This window comes from Castor canadensis, chromosome 7, assembly GCF_047511655.1.
Source record: "Castor canadensis chromosome 7, mCasCan1.hap1v2, whole genome shotgun sequence".
Classification (NCBI taxonomy): Eukaryota; Metazoa; Chordata; class Mammalia; order Rodentia; family Castoridae; genus Castor; species Castor canadensis.
The window spans coordinates 27,057,450-27,080,610 of record NC_133392.1 but is presented as its reverse complement, the minus strand read 5'-3'; the positions used below and the strand labels follow the sequence as shown (position 1 = coordinate 27,080,610).

The 23,161-nt window shown below is 49.9% G+C and overlaps 1 protein-coding gene and 1 long non-coding RNA gene across 4 annotated transcripts in view; one reads left to right on the top strand and one right to left on the bottom strand.

Moving 5' to 3' along the window:
- Nucleotides 1-14,872, top strand: part of Sufu (SUFU negative regulator of hedgehog signaling) — a 100,591-nt gene extending 85,719 nt beyond the window's left edge. For both annotated transcript variants that reach the window (XM_020171196.2, XM_020171195.2), the window contains exons 11-12: nucleotides 9,080-9,148; nucleotides 11,598-14,872. In XM_020171196.2, the coding sequence (XP_020026785.1) occupies nucleotides 9,080-9,148; nucleotides 11,598-11,687 (159 nt within the window). In that variant the 3' untranslated portion in view covers nucleotides 11,688-14,872. The remainder of the gene's footprint in view (nucleotides 1-9,079; nucleotides 9,149-11,597) is intronic.
- On the bottom strand, nucleotides 1,681-23,138 carry LOC141424753 (uncharacterized). 2 transcript variants are annotated; one of them, XR_012449641.1, is made up of 3 exons: nucleotides 22,696-23,138; nucleotides 20,933-21,038; nucleotides 1,681-6,067 (listed from the first exon to the last, which is right to left on the bottom strand). It is a non-coding gene; the product is annotated as an uncharacterized lncRNA (long non-coding RNA). The 2 variants fall into 2 exon arrangements; XR_012449642.1 differs by having other exon boundaries at nucleotides 20,985-21,038.
- Between the last annotated feature and the right edge of the window lie 23 nt (nucleotides 23,139-23,161).

The window sequence follows — 23,161 nt, the reverse complement described above, 5'->3', positions numbered from 1 at the left end:
CCTTTTCTTCTCTCTACCTTCTTTCCATAGGCTCTTCCCTTGCCCTCCTGTCCTCCCTCCCTCAGCAACTCTTTGTGGCTTGTGCCCCGTGGCTTAGGCCCCCTCCTTTTCTCCCCTCCCCCTTGGTTGTGAGCTGCCTCTTAGATTCTGCGTCTAAGGCCTGTGGGTTGTCCTGGAATGTAGATGCTGCTGCTTGTCCTGGCAGTACCAGGGATACTTGCTGGTCTCATCCCTATCACCTGAAAAAAGTGATCACTCTCATGGCCATTGGTGGTTGTGATTCCTGTGGAAATCTAGGTGTAAGGAATATAAGACTGTCCATACCTGGGTAAACCAAGGTACAAGAAACCAAAGGTGAAACAATGTGTGGAAGCCACTCTCCAGCAGCTGTGTGAAAATCTCACCAGAATTCTTAGGAAGTGGACATCTGTACCCAGACCTGAGGTTGCGATTGGCAGGCCATAGTGGCCAGAGCCTCCCCTATCAATCTAACAGTTATCCTGTTCCTCCTGATGGATACCTGACTTGTCTGAGCGGAAACCTGCTGGCTTGTTTAGTGCACTTTGTTCTTTCTCTGCTCCTTTGCTTAGAGGAGGCTTCAGAGCTGATTGCAAGCAGGGTTCAGGAGCTAAAAGCCATTGACCTCTTTCCAGTGCCCACACTGTGCAGGTCACTAAAGGGCACTCAGCCTAGTCCATTACACTCCTTTTTGGCATTCCTTTGCTGGGTATGGGGAAAGAAATGAAAGATTTACTTTATCTCTCAGGAGTATCAAGAAAGGGAATCCAGGGCTGAGGTATGACCTTGCAAGTGCAAAGCCCTGAGTTCAAATCTCAGTACCATCTCCCTGCCCCCCCCCAAAAAAAAGGAATCTGAGGCTTGTGGCTATAGATCAGTGGTAGAGGCCCTGGGTTCCATTCCATTCCCAACATGGGAAGAGAAAAAAAAAAAAAAGAAATCTGACCCCTAATCCAAAAGATGACCAAGCCTTATTTGTGGTGTGTTGTAGAGAACATGGATTTACAGTAAAAAGGAAAAGAATTACACTGTTTTTGTGGTTTTAACCGGTCTTGGGGTCTGCAAAGTATATATACACTTAATATGAGCATATTTTTTGTGTATGTGTCTCCTTGAAGAGAGCTCCTCCTCTTTCAGGCCAGCCCCTTCCTCCCACCCCACTACCAAAATCCTAACCCTTAATTAAAACAAACAGCAAACAAAAGACACCAACCACACTCCTCAGACTATGAGGTAGACATGGAAGCTAGTGCTTTAGGGATATTGTGTTTCATAAATTATCTTGAGTCTTTCCACTGTTGTTATTACATTGTTTCATAACAAAATTACTTTGAACCATAAAGTTATAAATACATTTTAAAAGTCCCACTTGGTAACATTAGATTTCTGTCCATGTGGTGTTGGTAGTTACTGTAGCAAAAGCTCTGAAGTGTAACATTTGAAATTAGCCCAGCACAAGTGGAAAGGGCCTCCCACCAACCCCCTACGCCCTGCCCCGCCCACAGTCATATCCCAGGCTGCCACCACTGCCTCTGCTGAGAACAGGAGGTTGGGTCTGTAGACCTCAGTCCCTTCTAGTTCACAGGTCATCATTCCAGAAATGACATCATGCTGACAGGTCTTGGTAGAAGTGCCCTCATAGAGTGAGAGAGAGAGAGAGAGAGAGAGAGAGAGAGAGAGTGTGTGTGTGTGTGTGTTTGTGTGTGTGTGTGTATTTTGATGGTTGAAGCACATTTTCTTGGGGAAGTAGGGACTCCCCAGACTCAAGAAGAAATTCCACTCACTTTTGTTTCACATCCTCAACTCTGAACCTGCCTTGGAGTACTGTGTTCTGTCTTCAAACATCTTCCTTCCCTGAGGGATGTGGTGCTCAGCATTTCCAGCTGCCCAGTAACCTCAGCCCCCAGGGAACTCAGCAGATTTCATGTGGCCCTCAATCATCTGGAAGGAAGCCTTCTGGACCCCACCCCAATTCTCAAGTCCCAATTCCCTGGCTGCTGGTGTTCCCACTCTCAGTGCCACAACCCCCTCAACTCCCTGGCAGCCCTCAAGTGAGCTGGGGCACTCAGCACCCGCTGACTCCCAGCACTTGATCCCCTCCCATGGGCTGTTGCCTGGGGAACCGGGAAGTGGTGGGAACGAGCCACCGGTCTCAGTCTCGGCATATTTCAATAAAGTTGCTGTGCTGGGAGCTGCTTAATCAAAGGCCTATGTTATGGGCTCATTAGTGTGGTCCACCACGGGCCAGCTCACAGGAGAGCTCCTGGGAAGGCTGGCTGAGGCCCCACTTCCCAGGCATGCACCCTTCATCACCGAGGAATTTCTCAGGCCCTTTGCAAGGAGCTCTGGGAAACCCTCCTACCCTACCCTAGCCAGCTGGGTTCTCAGCAGTGGAGCCAACACCCACACCAGCCCTCCTTTCCTCTGAGAGCAGTCAGCATTTTCTGCATCTGACTGCTTGCTGCTTTCCCCTTTAGGGTCTTGCCTCTGTAGTCACAAGCAGCTCCCTAGCTTGTGGGAACCTGGACTTGTAATGACTTGTCAGCCTCTAGGTCTCCCTCTGGGGCTGACTGTCTCCCCAGGAGTTTGGAGACCTGGGGTTAGACTTACAATCACAGGTAACGCCCACTCCACTATGCCAAGAAGGGCCCCAGGCCCCTAGAGAAGGAGAGCCCAACACAAAGAGGCTGGTCCTTGCTCCCTGCTTCATCTCTCACTCACTGCCAGCTTTCCAGGTGTCTCCTTGGGCCTTGTGTGCCCAGGACTTTGGGGGCAGACAAACAGGAAGGAGCTGAATGCTGCAGATACGGGACATGGAGTGACCTGGACTTGTGTTCTTTTGGTTGCTGTTTGAACTCTCCCTGTGAGTTGCAGCCGAAGTAGGGGGAGTGGGTCTGACTTTCTTGCCTCAGCCTTCTGCAACCTTGGAAGCCCTCACTCCCAACCTTGGCACCTGGTTCTGGCTACTAGCCCAGGCCTGTTATCTCTTGGGGAAAAGGCAAGGTAAAGACACCCTGCATGGAGAATAGTGACAAAGGAGAGCTGAGAGGAAAAGGCAGAAGGCTAGGGAATCTGAATCCCTTTCTGGAGCTTGTGGAGTGGCCCTAGACAAGCCCCACACCCACCTTTTCCTGGGCCAGCACCCACTTTTTGTCACCTCAGTCCAGGGAATACAGGGTGCTGGTGCACTGAAGAGTGGATGGGTGCAGTTGCTACAAAGGCAGGAGTCTACTCCAGTACGTCCCTCTTCTTCTGGAGAAGACTTCTGACTCCATCTACCCTACATTTGCTGTGTCACCCTTATTGAGGTTGCAAAGCCTGCAGCCAAGTCTGGAGCTTTGCAAGAGGGTCTTCAGATCCTGGGGGAAGGCCTGCCAAAGTTCTCTCCTGCCCCTTCCCATAGAATCCCCTTATTCCAGTAGTTTTAGCAAGCCTCTCCCTTGGCCTGTTCACATCAGGCTGTCAGTCTTCTGAGCAGAGCTGGTCCACAGCCAGGCTATCTGAAGGAGAGAAGTCTCAATCCCAGAGGTCACAAAGAGGTCACATCACCAAATATGAGAATGTTTTTTTAGGCCCTGCAATGCTTTCTCAGCTGTGTGGTGTCTGACAGCTCACCCAGGTGGCGCCCCTAGTCCCAGCCACTCCCTAGCTCACTGATGGGAGGCCCCTAGCTTGGGAGAGAAGACACAGCAGCTGTTCAAGTGGGCTCAGCTGAGCTCTCCCCAGCCCCAGGGACAAGGCCGTGCATTCTCTAGTTGCTGTGTAGAATACAATTTGGGAATCCCCAGCCCAGTCCCTAGGCAGCTCCCTTTTAATCTCCTGTTTTTCCTTCCACTGCTGGACCTGGACCTTTGCTTGGACTGACCTAGAGACCTTATTGTCTAGGGGTGTTCTGGAGAAGATATCCTTTCTTACGAGAGAGGACTATACTGCCCAATGTGTCCCCAGCAGCCAACAGCCTGTTTCTGACCACCAAAGCCAACTTCTTACCACCTACAGAGAACAGGAAATGAATGAGTGGGGCCTCCTAGAGGCCTCCCTGTGCTCCCACTGCCCTCAAGCACATGCCTTTGCCCCTCCCAGCAGTGGGAGTGTGTGTGGCCTTGTCTTCCGGCTGTTTTCTGGCTTTTGTCTGTTCTGGGTGTGGGGAAGGGTCACAGCAGACAGGAAAGTTTGCTCATCCCTGCCTCCTCCACTGCCATCATGGGTGCCAGCACAGCTCCTTGGCAGGCCCTGCCATTGTAAACAACACATTTCCTTCCCTGAGAGAAGGAAAGGGAGGAAAAAGAAAGCCAAACTTGTTGGGAAGCAAGAACAACGTGTCAACATGAGCATAAACAAGGCCCTGGACAAAGTGTAGATTGTCCCACCAAGGGGAAGGAGTGGGCATTGTCAGCCATGCAGAAATATCATTGACCACAGACGTTTGAATAGCATCAGATCTTCAGCATCTGGGCCCCTGCCTACAGCACAGCCAGGCCTGCCCATGGCAGCCACTGACAAAAGATCACTTTTCAGGTTCCTTTCTAGAACTTGCTGGATCTGGAGAATTGAGAGGTTGTTTGCAATCCCTCACCACCAACCAGCCAGGCTGTTCTATGGCACCTAGTGTGAGTGCACTGGAGTAAATTGCTGGCCTAGATTCCAAGCTCTGCCTGTACCCAAATGGGGGCAGTGCCCCCCCCATACATACACACACACACACACACACACACACACACACACACACACACACAACTTAGCCAGTTAGATAGTTAGATAGGCGGTTCATTCTTTGCCCAAACCCCTTTTCCCTCTGCTTCTGTTTCCCAACACATCCCCCCACCATGATCTCATGATTTTCGGGGGCAGGAGTTGGTGATACTGGGGTTTGAACTTAGGGCCCGAAGCTTGCTAGTCAGGCACTCTGCCTCTTGAGCCCTGCCCCTAGCCCTCCTGGGGTGCCTTTTAAAAATGCAAATGATTTGGCCTTGCCCTGGATATTCTGATTCTAAAGGTCAGGAAACCTAGCATTTCCATATTTCAAAAGCCTCACAGGGGGAGTGTGCTACCCAGATTGGTTGGGGCATCTTTCCTTTCTCACTAGAATTTAAGTGTTTTATGCAAATATAAAAGAGTTCAATTATATTGTCACTATTATTTCTACTGTATTCTGGGCTAGAGGAGTTGTGTGGGGTTCTTTTGTTTGTTTGTTTTAAGGTACTGGAGTTTGAACTCAGGGCTTCCAGCTTGCTAGGCAGGCAATCTTCTGCTTGAGCCACACCTCCAGCCTAGAGGAACTGCTAAAATATATGGACTCACCAGGCTGGTCTAGATGTTTGACCCATTAGCTCCACTTGGAAACATCTTGGGGCATAGTTTTGCCTTTCTTTCCAGTTGATCAGCCTGTTTCTTGTTTGTTTGGGTTTTTTTGTTGTTGTTTAAGCAGCTACGTATGACACTGGGAGTTCTAGCCCTGTTGAACTAAGCAGGTGGCAGGTGGCCAGGAGACGTATGGCTGACTGGGGTTGGGATTGCTGGTTTTCCAGGCTATTGATGAAAACCTTCCCCGTCAGAGGAGAGAGTCAGCCCTGAGAATCCAGGCTTCTAGAGTTGGGGGTGCCTTCCCCAAAAAAGAACATCCTCCATCACCATCTGGTCAGGCATTGTTCTGAAGTCAGGAAAACTGTCTCCTCTCCCTCTTAGCACCCACTCATCTGCAAAGTGAGGACAAAAGTCACTTCCCTTGCTAGATGGTCAGAGGATTCAATGGAATGATGCAAATCAAGCACCTAGCAGTGTCTGCTCAAGGGGCAGGCACTGCTCCTGCAATTGGCCATTATCACTTTCACCATCCTAGCCATTCCCATTATTTGTGGCAGAGCCAGGCAGCTCCATGGGGACCCATTGAGCTTCAGGAGCTCCAAGCCCCAGACCTGCACAGGCTTTCCCACAGTAGCATCACAACAGCAAGTCTGTTCCTCGTGAGAGCTCCCAGAAGCTGCTCCATCATAGCTGTCTATCTTCAGTGTCCTGTTGACAAGATCTGTTAACATTCTCAGCTCCAGCTCTGAAATATACAAAGAACAGGGCCTGTTTGTTCAATCCAAGCTTCTAAGGTTTAACTCCCAAAGGAAATTAAATTAGGTGACTAGAGCTATGACAGTCTGTCGTGTTTCTTTGCAGAGAATGTCACCCTTAATATCATGCATATCTTGTGTGTTATTTTTCCCCTTTAATTCTTCTTAAATAATCTGAGGTTTCCAGCAGAAACCAGCAAATCACCAAAAATGAAAATGGAAGAGAGTTTGTTTGGGTCTTGCCCTCCTTTCCCCCAACTGAGTATAAAATGAGTCCATACACAGATGGTACTGCACTTGGTGGTAGCTATGCTAAAAACCTCTATAACCCACCCTTTCCCAGCACCAATTCCAGACCTTTGTCAGAGAAACTAGTTTAGGACCAAACTCAGTGTTGGTGGCATTACCTTTCCTCTTGTTAAAAAACAATTCCGTTTGGAATCTCACTGGGTGGCCACCATCCGTGTAAACTACCCTCCTCCATCCCCCTGCCCTCGCAATCTCATCCCCAGCATTAGTTGTAGTCCCAGACCTATTTAACCACTCTAGCAGAAAGTCCCTCCCTCCAGATTATTTGTGGAAATGGAGCTATTGTAATATAACTAAATTTGAGGTATGCTTGTGTTTGTGCTAGCATTTGCAAAGATGGCAACAAGCCCTGGAAATAACAAAAATATGAATGTGACTTTTATACTACTTTTATACTACTCAAGCAGACTGGTGATAACTGGTGGAGAAACTCAGGATGGGGGGGGGTAACCCTTGGGGTGGGGTCTAAGAGTAGGAGGAGTAGGGTTTAAGCACCCCCCCCAGTAGGGAGGGTCAGCCTAGTGTGACTGGGTATAGCTGCAATCTGTGAAGAGTGAACTCCCAGTAGTGGGGTGTGAGGGGAGCCTGGAGGAAGAATTAGCAGAGGTGCTTCTAATTACAGTCTCCTGGTCCAAGCTGGCTTTATCCTCTTTCTTACTCTAAGCTGTGTCCCTGGCCCCACTTAAGGCTTGAGCTCCTAGAACAAAAACTTTCTTGAGGAGGCATGGGGCAGTGGTCACAGCAGTTTGTTCCTGACTGTGGACTTCTGTACTGGGAAGGAGGGTCCTGTCAGCCAAGGAAGCTGCTAGCTGGTTGGGAAATGGGCTGCCTTTATGCCTGTCCTCAGAAGAACGAATGCATGAATAAAATGTCTTGGACCTGAATTCAGGATTCAGAAGCAGTGTTTTAGACACTTAAGTTTCAGACCCAGACACGACTGGGATGTGGTCTTGTCTCAGCTCCACTAGGCATGGGCTATGACACCTATCTGTGACTCATTTTCCTCATCTGTAAGGAGGCTGAGCAGTCAGCATAGTACCTGGTATGATGGTGGTTTTTCTTCTTACTTGGGGGTTCTTTTTTTTTGGCAGTACCAAGGTTTGAACTCAGGGCTTCATACTTGCTATGTTGGCACTCTACCATTTGAGTCACTCCACCAGCCTTTTTTTGTGATGGGTATTTTCGAGATAGGGCCTTGCAAACTATTTGCCCCAGGGCTGGCTGACTTTGAACCAGGATCCTCCTGATCTCTACCTCCCGAGTAGCTAGGATTACAGGCATGAGACCAGTGCTCAGTGGGGGATACTTGTCTTATTTATCCATCAGCTTCTTTTGGGTCCATCCATGAGGTCCCTAGTGACCCTCCTTGTTCTCCTTTTCTCTGCTACCTCTCTTTATCTCAGTGTGGAAACTTGTTTTTATCAGAGTACACAACTCCCAGGCGAAACCTGATAGATATTTTCTCAAATTCTTGATTCCCAGCCTACTCACAGGGAGCGTTTCCCTCAGCAGAGCGCCCTGCCTTGGCCTTCACCCCATTGCCGTCCTTCCTTTATGCCTTGCCCAGGCTGCTCAGGGTCTATTAGAGAGGCAGGTAGAGACACAGCCAGGGGGATGCCCTGTAGACAAGAACAGGGAAGAGGGAGAGGAGGGGATAGCATCTAGCAGAGGACAGACATGCTCAGCCTGACTCAGCGCAGCAGCCTGACCAGAGCAATGGGTTGGAAAAAGTGGCCCATCAGGCTGAGGAAGGCCTGACATTAGAGGCCCTTTTTACCTGTGAATATTCCCACTGGCTGAGAAAATTTATTTAGGGGATAAGGGTTGTTGTATCAGCCAAAGAGTAAGGCCAGACTGTCTTGAACATCAAAGCGTGAGGTGGTGATGGGGCCGGTAACGTGGCCCAAATTTTAGAGTGCCTGCCTAGCAAGCTCAAGTTCATACCCCAGTACCACAAAAGCATGAGGTAATAGGCATCAAGTAGAGCCACTAGGTGGGAAGCTGGAGAAGAAGAATCTCAGAAGGCTTGAAGAACTCAGTGGCTGACTGGGGCCAGCAGGCCAGGGCTTAGCAGCTAGCCTGGATACTGAAGGTGGAAAGAGAAGTTGAGAGTCCCATTCCCATTTGTAAAGTGACAAAAGATAGTCCACAATCTCCAAACTCCAGCTCAGACACTCTTGGATATACCTTCCTTCTAGGGCATTTCCAGATTCTAGACAGGGCTTGTATTCCAAAGCCAGACAAATTCCTTTTGTCCTACCAAGTTGAGGGGAAGTGGTAGGAACATGTGAACCTGATCACCTGATCAGGCCAGGAAGACACTGGCAACAGCTCTTCTTAGCTTTTCTGCTCCCCTTCTACTGCTCTGCAAAATGCCAGGAGACCTAAACAGCCAAAAGAGAGTAGTTTTTCTTACCAACTTCCATCTCCCTTCTGGCTCCAGTACCATCCTCCCTCCAAATGTCCTCACCACCCTTCCCCACTGTCCTCTGACCTCCTTCCTTCCTTCTGGGAGGAATGGGGATTTTGGGGGGTCAGGGATAGGCCTCAAGTGCTCCCCTCTGACTCCCTAGAACTGATCAGTGGGCTCATCTCTACTCCATGGCCAGAAGAAAGATCCATAGCGTGGCATTTGACAAAAAAGACCAGTACATTTTTTTAAAATAAAAGCCTGCCTTATGCTTTCTTCCCAGATTCTGTTGACTGAAGAGTTTGTAGAGAAAATGTTGGAGGACTTAGAAGATCTGACTTCTCCAGAGGAAGTAAGACTGCTTGATTTCTCTCTCACAGCAGGGCCAGTCTCCCATAGCATGTGCCTGCAAGCATGTGCACTTGCATATGTGTGTCTGCATTCTGTGGGCTGGTCTCTGAGGTACAGGGATAGACAGGGCGAAGAGCCTCTGGGAATGTTAAATAACTTCATTTCTCTTCTCTTTCCACAAAACATCACCATCCCCTGCCTCACCTCTGTCCTTGTGAGGACACCCAGCTAATTGTCTGAATTGCCAGCTTTGAGAATTTCATTGAAGAGGCAGCCAGAGCCTTTAGGCTAGTACACGTTCTCCCCAGCCCCTGCTGCTCCCTGGCAGGTTCTTAACAGAAAGCCCATGTCTGCTGCCAGAGAACATTCCACTGGGGAGTTCTGGTGGGCAGCGAGACTCCTGCTCTAGCCTCTGGCCCAGAGGCTGACCCAGGAGCCCCCCTTCCTTCCCTTCTCCAGGCATAAGCTCTCCCCTCTTAGATCGCCTCTTCAGGATATCTCAGAGCCTGAGGAGCTGGCAGGCCAGGTGGAGTTGTGCCTCTCCTTGGCTTCTTCTCTGGGGTACAGAAATGGAGTTCATAATCCCCTTTGTTTTTCTTCCTTATTCTTGGCATCCTCATTTGCAGGGACTTACCTCATCCTGGAAAGTCCCTTCCCCTCCCCCTGCCTCCCACTAACCAGCACCCCAGCGGGGATCTGAGCCTTTCTGGCCTCAATGCTAGATGGGTTAGTGGAACATTAGCAAGCTGCCCAGGCCTCTGGAGAGCTCTTTTGGGCCCTCCCCTGCCCTGTAGCAGAAACAGACCCTTTCCTTGCCCTGTCTGCCGGGAAGTGTGCTCCTTTGCCTCCCATGGGCCAGGCTTTCAAGCCAGAAGAGAGCCATGCAGGAGCTTCCAGTTCCCAGGGCTCCCAGGGCACCCAGGGTCACAGAGGCCTCTGATGTTTACAAGGCTGAGGAGTGCTCAGGGTGGGCTGGCCTGGCTAGGTGTCTGGGTAAATAGGAACTCCTCAGAGCCAGTCACCCTAAGAGGGCAGTGTCTCCTCTGCCCCTTGGGTTGCAGCTTGATAAATTAATTCATTTATACATTCCAAAGTCATCAAGCACCTAATCTGTACCAGCCGGTCACCCCCACAAATCACTGCTCTCTGAGGCTCAGCTCCCAACTCAGTCAGACCAGAGCCAGCTGACCAGAAGTGCTTCTGGACAGGCCTTGTACACTGGAATGGCATGGTGCCAAGGTGCTGCTTTGAGCTTGGGTGCTGAGGGGTGGCAGTCCAGGCAAGAGGGACAGGAGCCAAGGGGATCTTAGGAAAGTAGGTCACTAAAAATGACTTTTTTTTTTTTTTTTTTTTTTTGCTTTTCTATCCAGAGGCTATCTCCACAGCCTGCCTCACACTCTGCTTTGTCCTGGCATGGACAGTCCCCCATCAGAGGGAGGGCAGAGCAAGCCTGCCAGGAAGTGTCTTACTGGTCCATCTCTAGCCCAGCTCCAGGCAGGCTGGAAACACTGTTCTTTGCTTATTCACCCTGGCCCTAACTTGTGTCCTAGGCATGGGACAGTGGGAGTTATAAAAGACAGACACTGCTTCTAAGCTCTATCATTAATCCAACTCAGTGAGCATTTAATGAGCACTAGCTGTGTGCCAAGATATATGCAGAGGGAGTGAGATGTCATCTCCTTTCCAGAAGCCTCCAGGTGAATGGGGAAAACAAAACTGGAAACTCATCAGTAGTTCCTGGGGTGGAAGGCCTTGGGCTCTCCTCAGCCACCTTGGGACCACTCTGAGAAAGGAACTCTGGGAAGCAGATGAGAATATGAAGGGCTCAGTGGGACTTGCATCTTCTAGGATGCACTAGTCCCAAATCACACTCGTCCTTCTATTCTCCCACCAAGCCCATAAGTGTGGGTCTGACTTTGGAACTGAACTAGAGCCTTCTTTCCTTTGTACTCTTTGGCAAAGGCTATGGAGGACAGGTTCCCGAGTCCTTCCCACACCAGCTTTGGAAAGGGGCCATGACAACGACAAACCTCAAGCCACTTCCCTGTAGCATCCACACTCTGCCCCAGCTCCCCATTCTCCAGCCCCAGGGCCTCTGAGAACAGATTCCTTACATGCTTGTGGCTGGAGGCAGAACCAAGGAAGTGAGCATGGGGGAGGTCAGCACAGTCAAGAAAGAACTAGAAAACATGCCTCCTCTAACCTGGTTAGTTATTGACAGGGCAAAGGGAAAGAAAGGGGAGAAAACTCCAGCAGCTTGACCTCAGCTGCCCACCTGGGTCCAGCATTTGAAAGTGAAGCCAGGCATCTAGTGGCCTGTCTTGCCCCCAGCATCCCAGAGACAGGGCCTGAGTGAGTGTCCTGCCTCTCTCAACACTCTCTTTCTTGGAAGAAGGCAGTGGAGTCTGCTAACCACATGTGTTCTGGATTTGTGCTTACTCCTTCCACAGTTCAAACTTCCCAAAGAGTACAGCTGGCCTGAAAAGAAGCTCAAAGTCTCCATCCTCCCTGACGTGGTGTTCGACAGTCCACTGCACTAGCCTGAGCTGGGCCCTGCAGGGGCCAAGGGGAGACCAGCTGCTTCCCAGTGACTTCTGGTGTAACAACCGCATAAAGGGACATTCCCACAAATAAAAGGACAAGTGTGAGGATGACTGTGCAGCCGCCACACCCACAGCCCAATGGGATGCCGAGCATGGGCCATAGGCCCTACCTCACCTCCAGCTCAAGGGCCTCGTCCCCTAGCTGGCCAAGCCCATGCGACCAGGCCCTTATCCCACTGGGCCAGTGAGCGAGCACATGCAAACTTTTCCCCACCTGCTGCCACCACAGGTTCTGGCTTAAGATTTGACTCTGGACCCTTGATATGTCCCTGGGTAGAGCCACGCCTTATCCTCACATACCCCTGCCACGCAGCCTGATGCAGAGCACACATGAGGGTGCGCTGTCCAGCTCAATCCCACAAGCCTTTGCTAGTCAGTCAGGCTGCTCCCACCATGGAACAGTTACTCTGATGGTGTTTCGTTTTCTTCTTATTTTATTTTGTAGAAACCGGATGGTATTTTATCACTCAGCAAAGATGTCCAGAAGCCATGTATATAATGTTTTTTAAACAGAACTTTATTCCCAGATGATGGGGCTCTGCCTCCTCCTACACATATGCCAGAAGGTGCCCAGCGCTGCCTGCCAGTCCCAGGCCCTGGAGGAGCCGGCTCCACATGGGCTTTTCTTCCCAGATGGGCCAGAGGAGCCTGGGGCAAGGGAAGAATGAGACACACTGTGTGCAGCCTTGAGCCTGGTTTAACTGGGGCCAGGGAGAAGGCAGGTGAGGCTGTTTACCAAGCGTGCTGAAACCTACAAGCTCCAAGGGACTTTTAGAGACTCAAGGATTTAGTGGCCCCAGTTTCATCTTCCAGTTTTTTCCTACATAACCAGGCCTCCCAAGGAGAGGGTGAGGCCCACTGCCTTGATGACCGTCCCTGCCTGGGTCTCCAGCTCTCTGGCCATCCTGTCCCTTTCCTTGTCTCCTGGGCTTCCCAGCACCCAGGCTGCGAATGCTGGCTTATTAAGATCTGAAAAACAAACCTCTCAACATCTTTTACTTCAATTTGGCTGAAACTGCTCTCTGCTGCCCTGCATCCTCCCTCCATTCATTCTTTTCTCATCTTTCATCCTTGTCCTGTCTCTTTTCCTGCATCTTGGCTGTTTCTAATTCTTAGTCCTTCACTCCCAGTAATGTAGATCTCACATTCTGCCTTCCAGACGCCAAACTGTCTCTGGCCCACAGTTTTGGGGTTCCTGTTGAGGTATTTCCCTCTCCTCACCTAGAATTAGCAAGCCCCTTTCCTATCTCTCTTATTCCTGGAATAAGAAGGATAGGGTAGAATAAGATCTCTCCAAAGCAAAGTCTTTTTATCTGTCAGGGACTATACACAGCTCCTTCCTCTCCCCATCTGCCTCTACAACCTGCTCACACAGCACCATCAGGGGTGTTCTGGGAGCCCATGAGGCGCAGGATCCTTCTGATGAGAGATCTAGTCAAAGATCCACTGCCTTCAAGGAACTTGAGAGCACTGACAAGGAACAGGCTCTCCAGAGAACAGGAGTTGGACCTCCAAGTGGCCACTAGGCCTGGCCCCTTCTGCACATCCCAGGGCTACCCTCAGTGCTGCAAGGCAGTTCTGCCTGGAGCATTTGAGAGAGACTAGTTGCAGACCCCCACCAGCCAACATACAAGCCCCTCTGGATCTGATACTGTACCAATGGACATGCTGCCCTGAGAATGTTATCTATCATATGGGTCTTCACCCACCACATTGCCCTGCCTTTGAAGCTCATCTTCTCACTTTCCATGGACAGAGAGGTGCCATCAGTTTGCCTTTATTCCTTGCCATCCTGGCCCTGGTCTCCCCAGATTCTCCCTTCCTGGGGACTTGCCAGAGGGCTCCGTGCTGCATCTTGCCCTGCCTCCATCTGCCTGGTTTGCCTGGTGTGTATTCTGAGGTAAGCTTTGTCATTAGTATGTCAAACATCTGGTCAACAACTCCCCAGGCCTGCAGGGACTTCTCAGGCTTATGGGTGGCACCACCTGCTTGATGGCGTGGTTCTTGGGGAACTGGGACAACAGGAGGAGCAGGTAAGCTCTAAGGTGATTAACCCAACAAGCCTGGGGCCCCTTCCTGTCCCCCACCTTGTCAGAAACCTCATGAACATCCTAGATCCTGCTTGGACCAGGCTCCCATGATTTACCCATAGTGCAGTGGCTCCAGGAGGGGTGGCAGGGCCTCAGCCATCTCTAACCAGGCTGCCTTGCCCTTGAACTCTGGTTTCTTCGAGAAGTTTCTCAGAAGAGGGACTTTCCATTAGGCTGCTGAATGATGAGAGGAGACTGACTGAGGATCAAGTGAAGCTGGCCTTGTAACAGGTCCAGCACTGCTTCTGCCACATGGTGGGTGCTCAGTAAACGGACCCCTTTCCCTCCCTGTAGCTCCATAAGAGCCCTCACCTTCTTACAGGGGGAGGTAACGGATGTTTCCTTCCTCAAGGTTTGCCCGGTCCTACCCCACTGCTCCAGGCCCTAATGCTAGAGCTTCTGAGCAGGGGTTCCCCCTTTGCTGTGGGCCTGTTATCTAAAGCAGACTTCTGTAACTGCCCAGATCCAGTGTGGGCTTAAGAGGCTGTGATATTAGCTGCTACTCTGAGGGGTAGGGAGATTTCTGCAGGATCTTGAGCCTGGCAGAGAAGCTGGTGCCTCTTTTTCTTCCAAAAGGCAAGGCTCTGGGACAGGGACTGGGGAGGCCATGGGAAGAATCTAAAAGGGCTAGAACATTCTAAAAACCAGACTCCAGGTCTTGGGACTAGGTTTTGAGATTGAGTTGAGAGCAGGGAGGAAACCTGAAGGTTGGTGCTCCTATGTGGCAGACAGAATTCCCTGACCTGTATTTTTTTAATTCCCTCTCTGGTTTCCAAGACCAAGTACCAGGTGAGCTGCCTGGGTCTCTGTTACAAGTCAGGAGCCCTTTTGTACAAGTACCTGAAAGATGCAATGAGCAGACTTTTGTAAAGTTTTGTATTAGTTTTTAATGTCAGTGAGGACTTGGTTCCTGGGGCTGCAGCCAGCTCGGGATTTTTGTAAGAATTTTTGAGTGACTCACTTAGATGTCGTTTCTTTTTGCCCCTTCTTCCTCTGTGTAATCTAAGTGCATTAAACGTATTTGCAGAAGTGCCTGGATTGTGTGCTCCTTTCTAGTTTCCTGGAGTAAGAGAACAGGAAGACTACAACCCTGGAAGCCACTTAGAAGCAGGATGGGGAGGCCTTGAAGAGTGTTGCTGGGAGTACAGCGTGCCAGTGTATAGGGTCATGCAGTCATGCAGCTGGGTGACACTCAAGTTATGCAGAAATGACTTCAGGAACAGTTTCCCTCAGGGTTGTGTGGGTTTTGTTTGTTTGTTTTTCAGTGCTATGAATTGAAACCAGTACCTCACTCATGCTAGGCAAGTGCTCTACCACTGAGCTTGTACATCTCCAGCCCTCCCTTCTAGGTCTTGATTCTTCTAAAGTCAGTGGGGTATAGTCTGCCACTTTTCATTCCTCTTCCACCTACCTCTCTCCTTAGGAAGAGGGGCCCAAAATGAGGAAGGTGGAACTTCATCACCTCTACTTTAGCAGTCCTTCTTCCTCCTCTCAGCCAGCCACTCTCCTTACCAGGCATCTAAATTCAACCTCCTAATCCAGAGCCTGTGGGAAGGGCTCGGAATCTGGGAGAAGGGGCATCTCAGAACCAGAGGATCCACAGGATGACACAGGCCAGCCTTCCCTTCTAGCAACTCCCCTGGGCCTGGCCTGGGTGAAGAGGCAAAGGCAGGAGTACCTTCCTTCCCTGATTGCTCAGCAGCTCCTGCTTCTTCAGCGCCCCGTGCAATAAAACAAATTCCAAAGCTAGAGAGCTGAGGAAGCAACAGCCTGGAACCTTGATGCAGGCAGGGTGGCATTCACACGCACACGGGATTTCTAGAACTGGGGACCACCAGGAGCCCTCACATACTGTTTCCCTTTCTGCTAGGCCTACTTTTTTGTCCTGGCAAGTGGCATAGCCTGGTCCTCAGGAGGGAGTGGCAGCACCCAAGGAATCCTTACAGGGTTGGTAGTAGAGGTCCTAGGACATCACAAGGCAGGGAAAGGAGGTGTCAGCTCCCATGTGGCGGTTCTTAGTTCTCCCCATCCTCTATAAGACCCAGCAACCTGGGGACCTACCCTAGGAGGAGGTCAGAATCTCTCCTTTCCCTGGGACCTCTTCCTAAACTCTTGACAAAGGACTGGCACCTGGACCATTGGCCCCTCAGTCCCTCTGCTATCCAGAACAAGGGAGCAAGCAAGAGCCAGGCTAACAATCCCAGGGTGGTCCAGGCTATGCCCCTCCTCTTGCTCCCTGGAGATTGGGGGGTACTTATCATCATCTTTATCTGACTCTGGCCTAGAAAGACTCAAGAGTTAGGATGAAGTCCTTGCCCCAGAAAATGCAGAATATGGAAAATGCAGGTGGTTCTGGGAGACAGTACTGGACTGGATTTGTTTCTGGAAAGAGAAGGGCTCCTGGGTCTAGACCAGGTCTCTAGAGCAGAGACCTCATTCCATCTGCCAGGTGATATTTAATGTCTTCTGCAAAAAGGCCAGTGATTCCCCCAGGTGTCTGCTCTGCCTCCTCTGGGGGGACTGGGACCCTGGGAGGAGGCCATAGCTCCAGGGCCACAGGGGCTGAGGAACATGAGCAATTGTCAAACTGGACCAACTAGAAGAAGAATGCAAGCTGGAAGTTACCCGGTCTAGCCTGCCAGGCACTGAGGCAGCTGCAGATGCAGAGAGAGAGGGGTGGGCAGGCCAGGATGGGGTGAGGGAGTGATTTGCTGGGCAAAAGCGAAAGATGTGTTCCCAACCTGAAGGGGTATGCCAGGATGTAGTCTGGGAAGGCCAGGCTCTTCTGGGGACACTATGGGAATGACCCAGTCCTCTGAAGTCTTTGGGAGAGAGCTCAGGTAGGCAGAATGGGGAAGAGGCAGAGTTGATTGCTGGTGGGTGTTACAGTTAGTGTGAACATATCTGAGTAACATGTACAAAGGAGACTCTGAGGGGATTTGTGACAGGGTTGTAATGAGTGTAGCGGCCTTATTAGAGCCAGAAGGTGGACCAGTCTCCTTGTTTATCCAGTTTGGCACACCCCATCTCAGTTTCATGAGAGCCTTTAGGGCATGGAGAATGGAGCTGCTGGGTGGCAATCTGTACAAGACAGGAAGTCCAGCTATGTATTTTTGAGCCTCCATAACACTGTGGGAATGGTAAAAACTGGAAAACACTGCTGTTCTTTCAGCAAATGTGTGCCACGACTCTTAGATACCAGGAGATGAACACAGACCCTGCCTGCATGTAGGAGCACATAGTTCAGTGGGAACAATGGACAAGGACACGGATACTAACAAGGAGGAACCATGAAAGAGGAAGGCAGTAACTGTTTTTTGTCCTACCTCCAGTTCCACCACTTATATCAGTGTGACCAGACAGCTTAACCTATGCCTCAGTTTCTTCAACTGCAAAGGATCCTTGCCTCATAGAGTTTTTGCAAGGGTTATATGAGATAACATACATGAGATGTCTGACTCTATTCTTCATGCTTTCAGGTTTCTAGCCCACTGTGGGGAGGGCAGTGGAGTGGGGGGACACTTAAAAAGATTTCCTGAGGCCAGGCACAGTGGCTCACAACTGTAATCCCAGTTACTCAGGAGGTAGAAATCAGGGGATAGCAGTTCAAGACCAGCCTGAGCAAAAAGTGAGCCAGGCCACATCTTAACAATACGCTGGTTGTGGTAGTACGTACCTGTAATCCCAGCTACCATGGAGGTGAAAATAAGAGGATTATTGTAGTCTGAGGCTAGCTCCAGGCCAAAAAAAAAAAAAAAAAGTTATACTAAAATAAGTAAAGCAGAAAGAGTTGGGTACATGGCTGAAGTGGTAGAGCAGCTGCCTTCAGTTCAAATCCCATTAGAGAGGATGAGGGGGAGGGTGCTTCCTGAAAGAAGTGAGATCTAAGCCAAAACCTGAAGAAGGTCTATGGGTTGAGCAAAAGAAGAAGGGTTTTACTTTCGAAAGTTCTCGAGATGGAACAGCAAAACTCTTTTGGGGCAGTAAGGACTTGACACTGCCAGGAGTATGTGGTTTAGGGGATCAAGCTCTAATTTTAGGATGGTGCATTGTGCCTTTGGTGGATGGAGAATGTTTTGAAAGGCAGAAAGTGGGGGCAGGGTGAGCAGTCAAGACAAGAGTAGGTCAAAGCAGTGGGGACAGAGAAAATGGGATTCATTCATTGTTTCCACAAATACTTGTTGATCATCTACTGTGCTAAGTCCCATTGCAGGTACCAAGAATACAGCATTAAAGAAAATCCCTCATGCTTGGTATCAGTGACTCACCTGTAATCCTAGCAATTCAGGAGGCAGAGATCAGGAGGACTGAGGTTCAAAGCCAGCCCCAAGCAAATAATTCAAGAGACCCTATCTAGAAAAAAAATATCACAAAAAAGGGCTGGAGCTGTAGCTCAAGTGGTAGAGTACCTGCCTAGCATGTGTAAGGCCCTGAGTTCAGTACTAAAAAACCCCAGTACTAAAAAAAAAAAAAAGAAAATCCCTCCTTTCACAGATTTTACACTTTAGTGATGGGAGAGAACAATAATTTTTAAAGACAGAATATATACATGGAGAAGAATCAGAAGAGTGAAAGGGAGAACTTGAGGGAGGGGCAAATTTTAAAATAGGTCAAAGAGGGCTGACTGCATAGGTGACATCTGAACAAAGGATGTCAAGGAGAGGAAGAAGTGCAAGCACAGAGTTATCTGGGGGAAAAATGGGCTGGGCAAAGTGAAGAGCAGCTAGAAAGACTAGAAGAGGACAGGCCAAGTGTGTTTGAGGAACAATAGGGAAGCCAAGCAGCTAGAGATGAATGAAGGAAGAAGAATAATAGTGGGTAAGGCCAGAGAGTCACACAGGTCAGGTTATGTGGGCCTTATAGGCAATTATAAAACTCTGACATTATTATTACTACTATTACTAGTATCATTGTCATTACTATTGGTAGTACTGGGGATTGAAGTCATGGACTCATGCTTGTTAGCAGGCACTCTACCATGTGAGCAACTCCACCAGCCCCAAAATTACTTTTATTATGGGAAGCCCTCAGAAGATTTTGAGCACAGGAGTTTCACAGTCTGACTTTTAAGTATTTATTTACTTTTGACATGGGGTCTTGGAGACCATGCGCAGGCTGCTCTCCAAGTTGGGGGCTTAAGTGATCCTTCTGCCTCAGCTTCCTGAGTAGCTGGGACTACACATGCATATCACCGCACCTGGCTGCTGACTTGTATTTTAAAAAGAGAAGTCTGCTGCTATGTTGGGAATTGACTGTAGGAGATAAAGGCAGAAGCAAGGAAACCAGTTAGGACTCAGTGAAATAATTCACACAAAACATTATGATGAAGAAGTGGAGATGTTAAGAGGTAGTCAAGGGCAGGGGGGGTGGGGGGTGGGGGTTGTGTGGCTCAATGGTAGAGTGCTAGCCTAGCATGCAATCCCCAGTCCTGCAAAAAAATAAAAACAAAAAAAGTAGTCTAGATTTTCTGAATGGTAGGCTATGCTCACTGAGAAGCTGAAGGTTGCAGCAGGAACAGGTTTAGGAGAGAGCAGAAATAAATAATTTTGGACACGTTAAGTTGAAGGTGCTTGTTGGACCTCCAAGTAAAGATGTCACGTGAGCAACTAGTATACTTCTGGGTAATCTGAATGATATTCAGAAGAAGGGTATAGCTACAAGAACTGATGCTGACTGAATGGATCAGGGGGGTGAGGGGCAGAGAAATGTCTAGGTTGTCTTCCTGATCCTTGGCTGGGTAATAACTGAGTGGCTGATGGGTCCACTGATGGAGATGGAAAATGTAGGAGAAGGAACAGGCTGGAACGGGAAAAGAATGAGAAATACAGTATCTAACACCTGGAACTCAAGGTGCCTGGGAGAAATCTGTGTGGAGAGCTATATGAACTTGTAACCAGGAGAGAGGGTGTAGTCAAGATGCTGACTGTGGAGTGCTCAGCTTCCAAGCAGTCCTAAAGGCTCAGGAGTAAAGAAGATGCCCTAGGGAGAGGTGTGAATTAGTGAGAAGAGGATGGAGAAAAGGACTCAGAACTGTCAACAGTACTGAGCTGAAAATTGTTGCATTGAGAAGTTAGAAGATAGGAAGAAAACCAGAAGAGTATGATGTCTTACAAGATGAGTGTTTAAGAAAAATGAGAAGAATCCATTAGATTATCTTGAAGGTCAATGGTAGGGCCAGGGAAGGACCCTCCAACTGCTCCAAACTATACCTGGCTTGGAAACCATTTTTTCCTTGTTTGTTCATTCAGACATGCATGCATTTATGAATTTATTTGTCCAGCACATGGCTCATGTGAGGGATCAGAGAACCAAAGGTCATAATGAACCAAAGTGAACCACAGTGAGAGCCTGTTTAAAAAAAAACAAAACCTGTCTCAAAGTTCAGAAGAATATGTAGTGATAAATACATCTTGATCTCATTCCTACTCCCCTAATGTTATTGCGTGGATTCCTCAGTACCCCATATCTAGTCTAACAGTATGTTCTGTTGGTTCTACTTCTAAAATATATACCAAATCTGACAGTTGCTCACAACCAGCTTAAAGTCCAAACTCCTTACCGTGACCAGAATGCCCTATGTGCTTTGGCCCCTACCTGTATTTCTCCCTCCCACACTGCCTTCCTTCTGCCCTGGAACATGTTTCTTTATTGCTTTTGTATTTGTTTTTCCTTCAGATGGGAGCACTCCACCCCAGATTGTCCTCTTGTCTGACTCCTAACAGCATTCAGGTCTGAGCTCAGATGTCACTGCTCCAGAAAGTCTTTGTGCCTTTTACTCTTAGATTAATATATACATACATATATACATATATATATATATATATATATATATATATATATATATATACACATATATATATTTGGGGATGGGTGGGACTGGGATTTGAACTCAGTGCTCTACCGCTTTAGCCACATTTTCAGTCCATTTTTGTTCCGGCTGTTTTGGAGATGGGGGGGTCTCAGGAACCATCTGTCCCCGGCTGGCTTTGAAATGCAATCCTCCCAATCTCAGCCTCCCAAGTAGCTAGGATTACAGGCATGAGCCACCGGTGCCTGGCCTCCTACATATATTTAAATTTTTAAAAAACGTACATATGGTCGAGCGGCATGTGGCGGGGCGTCATCCGTCAGTCATACTACTTACGCAGGCAGTGCCTCTCCAAGCGCACCAACCACACGGGGCTCATTCTCAGAGCGACTGGCAAAAAAAAAAAGTACATATGTAAGGTAATCCCAAAGGTTTACAAAAATGCCCGACACATTACATCTTTTGTTTTACGGTCTATTTATTGACTGACCAATTGACCTCGGGAGGTTACTCCAGATCTTTAAGCCTCAGTTTCATTGTCAATAAAAGAGGGATAATACTACTTATCTATGTAATTTTAAGCGTCAGGGATATGGGGAAAAGTATCAAGGACATTGCCCTACAGTTGTAATTCCCTGCTCAGTTCTACGGGACTGATTGACAAATTTTCCTTTTCCTCTCAAGTAAAAAGAAATAAGAGTGAAGAGGCCTAGAAGAAATAAGCGGCATCATCGCGCGTTTAAGAAGCGTGGAAGGTCGGGCGCCGACGGCTCACGCCTGGAATACTAGCGACTCAGGAGGCAGAGATACGTAGGATCGCAGTTCGAAGCCAGCCCGGGCAAATATTTCGCGAGACCCTGTCTCGGAAACACCTATTACAAACAAAAGGGCTGATGGAGTGGCTCAAAGTGTAGGCCCTAAGTTCAAGCCCCAGTACCACAAAAAAAAAAAGAAAAAACGTAGAAATCCCCTCCACTCCAACCGTGAATGTTTAACGTACCAAAGTTAGTACAGTCACGTGAGGCTCGCGGAGTTGCCACGCCCTTAAAAGGCGGGGGCCTCACCGTGGGGACCAATAGCTTAAGCAGCCTCCGGAACAGCCCCAATTCCAGACAGGGAAAAGGGGAGGGGCCAGGCGCTTCGGCAGCTGTAACAGCACTTCCGGAAAACACGCCCCGCCCTTTCCCCAACCCCTCGCGGGTTTATTCCGCCAGTGCCGGGTGGGCTGAACCAGCGGGTGCTGATTAAAGGCGCCGCCTGCTGCTTTCTCCTCACCTCCCCCCTCAGTGTCTCCCCGCCCCCTTCCCGAGTAGCGGGACCGGCCTTGATGTAGGGACAAGTAGCCCCCCCAGCCCCCACCCTGTCCTCTATCCGCCGCTGTCCGGTAGTCCGACTCACCGCAGTCCCCTGCCCTCCCACGTCCCCACCTTGCCGGCCACACTCTGCTCGGAACCCATTGTACACTGGGCGGCTGCGGACTCCGATGTCGGAGGCCGCGGCGGGGGACCGAAGACCCCCGTGTTCCCCTCCAGTCGGTCCCGCGGGCCGTGGCCCCTCCCCCTCCGCTCCGCTCGCGGCAGTGGCGAGGGCGCCCTTCTCTCCCCGCGCAGGCTGCAGGGCCGACAGGCGGGCCGCAGGGACGCACCCCCAGCCCCAGCGGCGAGCCCCCCCACCTCTTCCTGGGGGAGGAGAGCCGGAGCCCGAGCGAGCCAAGGCAGGAAAAGGCAGCCGCGGACTGCCCGGCCCGCCGATCATTTTTATTATCGAGATTATTATTAAAAGGGGGCGGGGATCTCAGGATGCGGGGAAAGGGGCTAGAGACGCAGCTATTTTTATTAAACAGATTATTCCTAAAATAATAATAATACGCGCAAGATGGCTGAAGGTGGCTGTGATGAGTGTTCGAGTTGGGGGGGGATGGTTTCTTCCTTTTTTTTTTTTCTTTTTTGATCTGAGGATAAAGCTCTGAAGCGACGGCCACTGCGGAGACCCTGCCCGGAGTGCCCTCCCCTCACTTGAAAAGCTGCGGGCGGACAAACAGACTCACGGACGGAGCGTAGGGCGCGGGCCCGCCCCGGACGCGTCGCCTGGGCAGCAGCCGGGGGCCGCGGGCACTCGTCTTTCTGCCGACTTCTTCCAATTCTAATCTTTTTTTATTTTTTGGAAAGGACCGGGGTGGGTGGAGCAGAGGTGGAGAGAAATCAGGACTTGGCATTTTCTCTTCTCTCTCTCCTAATTTGCTGGAGGCTACCAGCCCTCCCCTTGGGGTGTGTGTGGGGGGAATCTCACCAAAAGAAAAAGAGAGAAAGCTGCAGGACCCTCGAGCGCGCGCACCCGGACCCCCCGGCCGTCGCCACCGCAGGAGCCCAAGATGGCTGGGCGCTGAGGAGGCAGGCAGCCCGGCCCGGCTGGCTCGGCTCAGCCCCACCGCCGCAGTCTGGCTCCGACCGCAGCCCCGAGCCTTCCAGGCCGGAGCAGAGGCCGAGAAGAAAAGAAAGTGTGGGGGGGGGAGG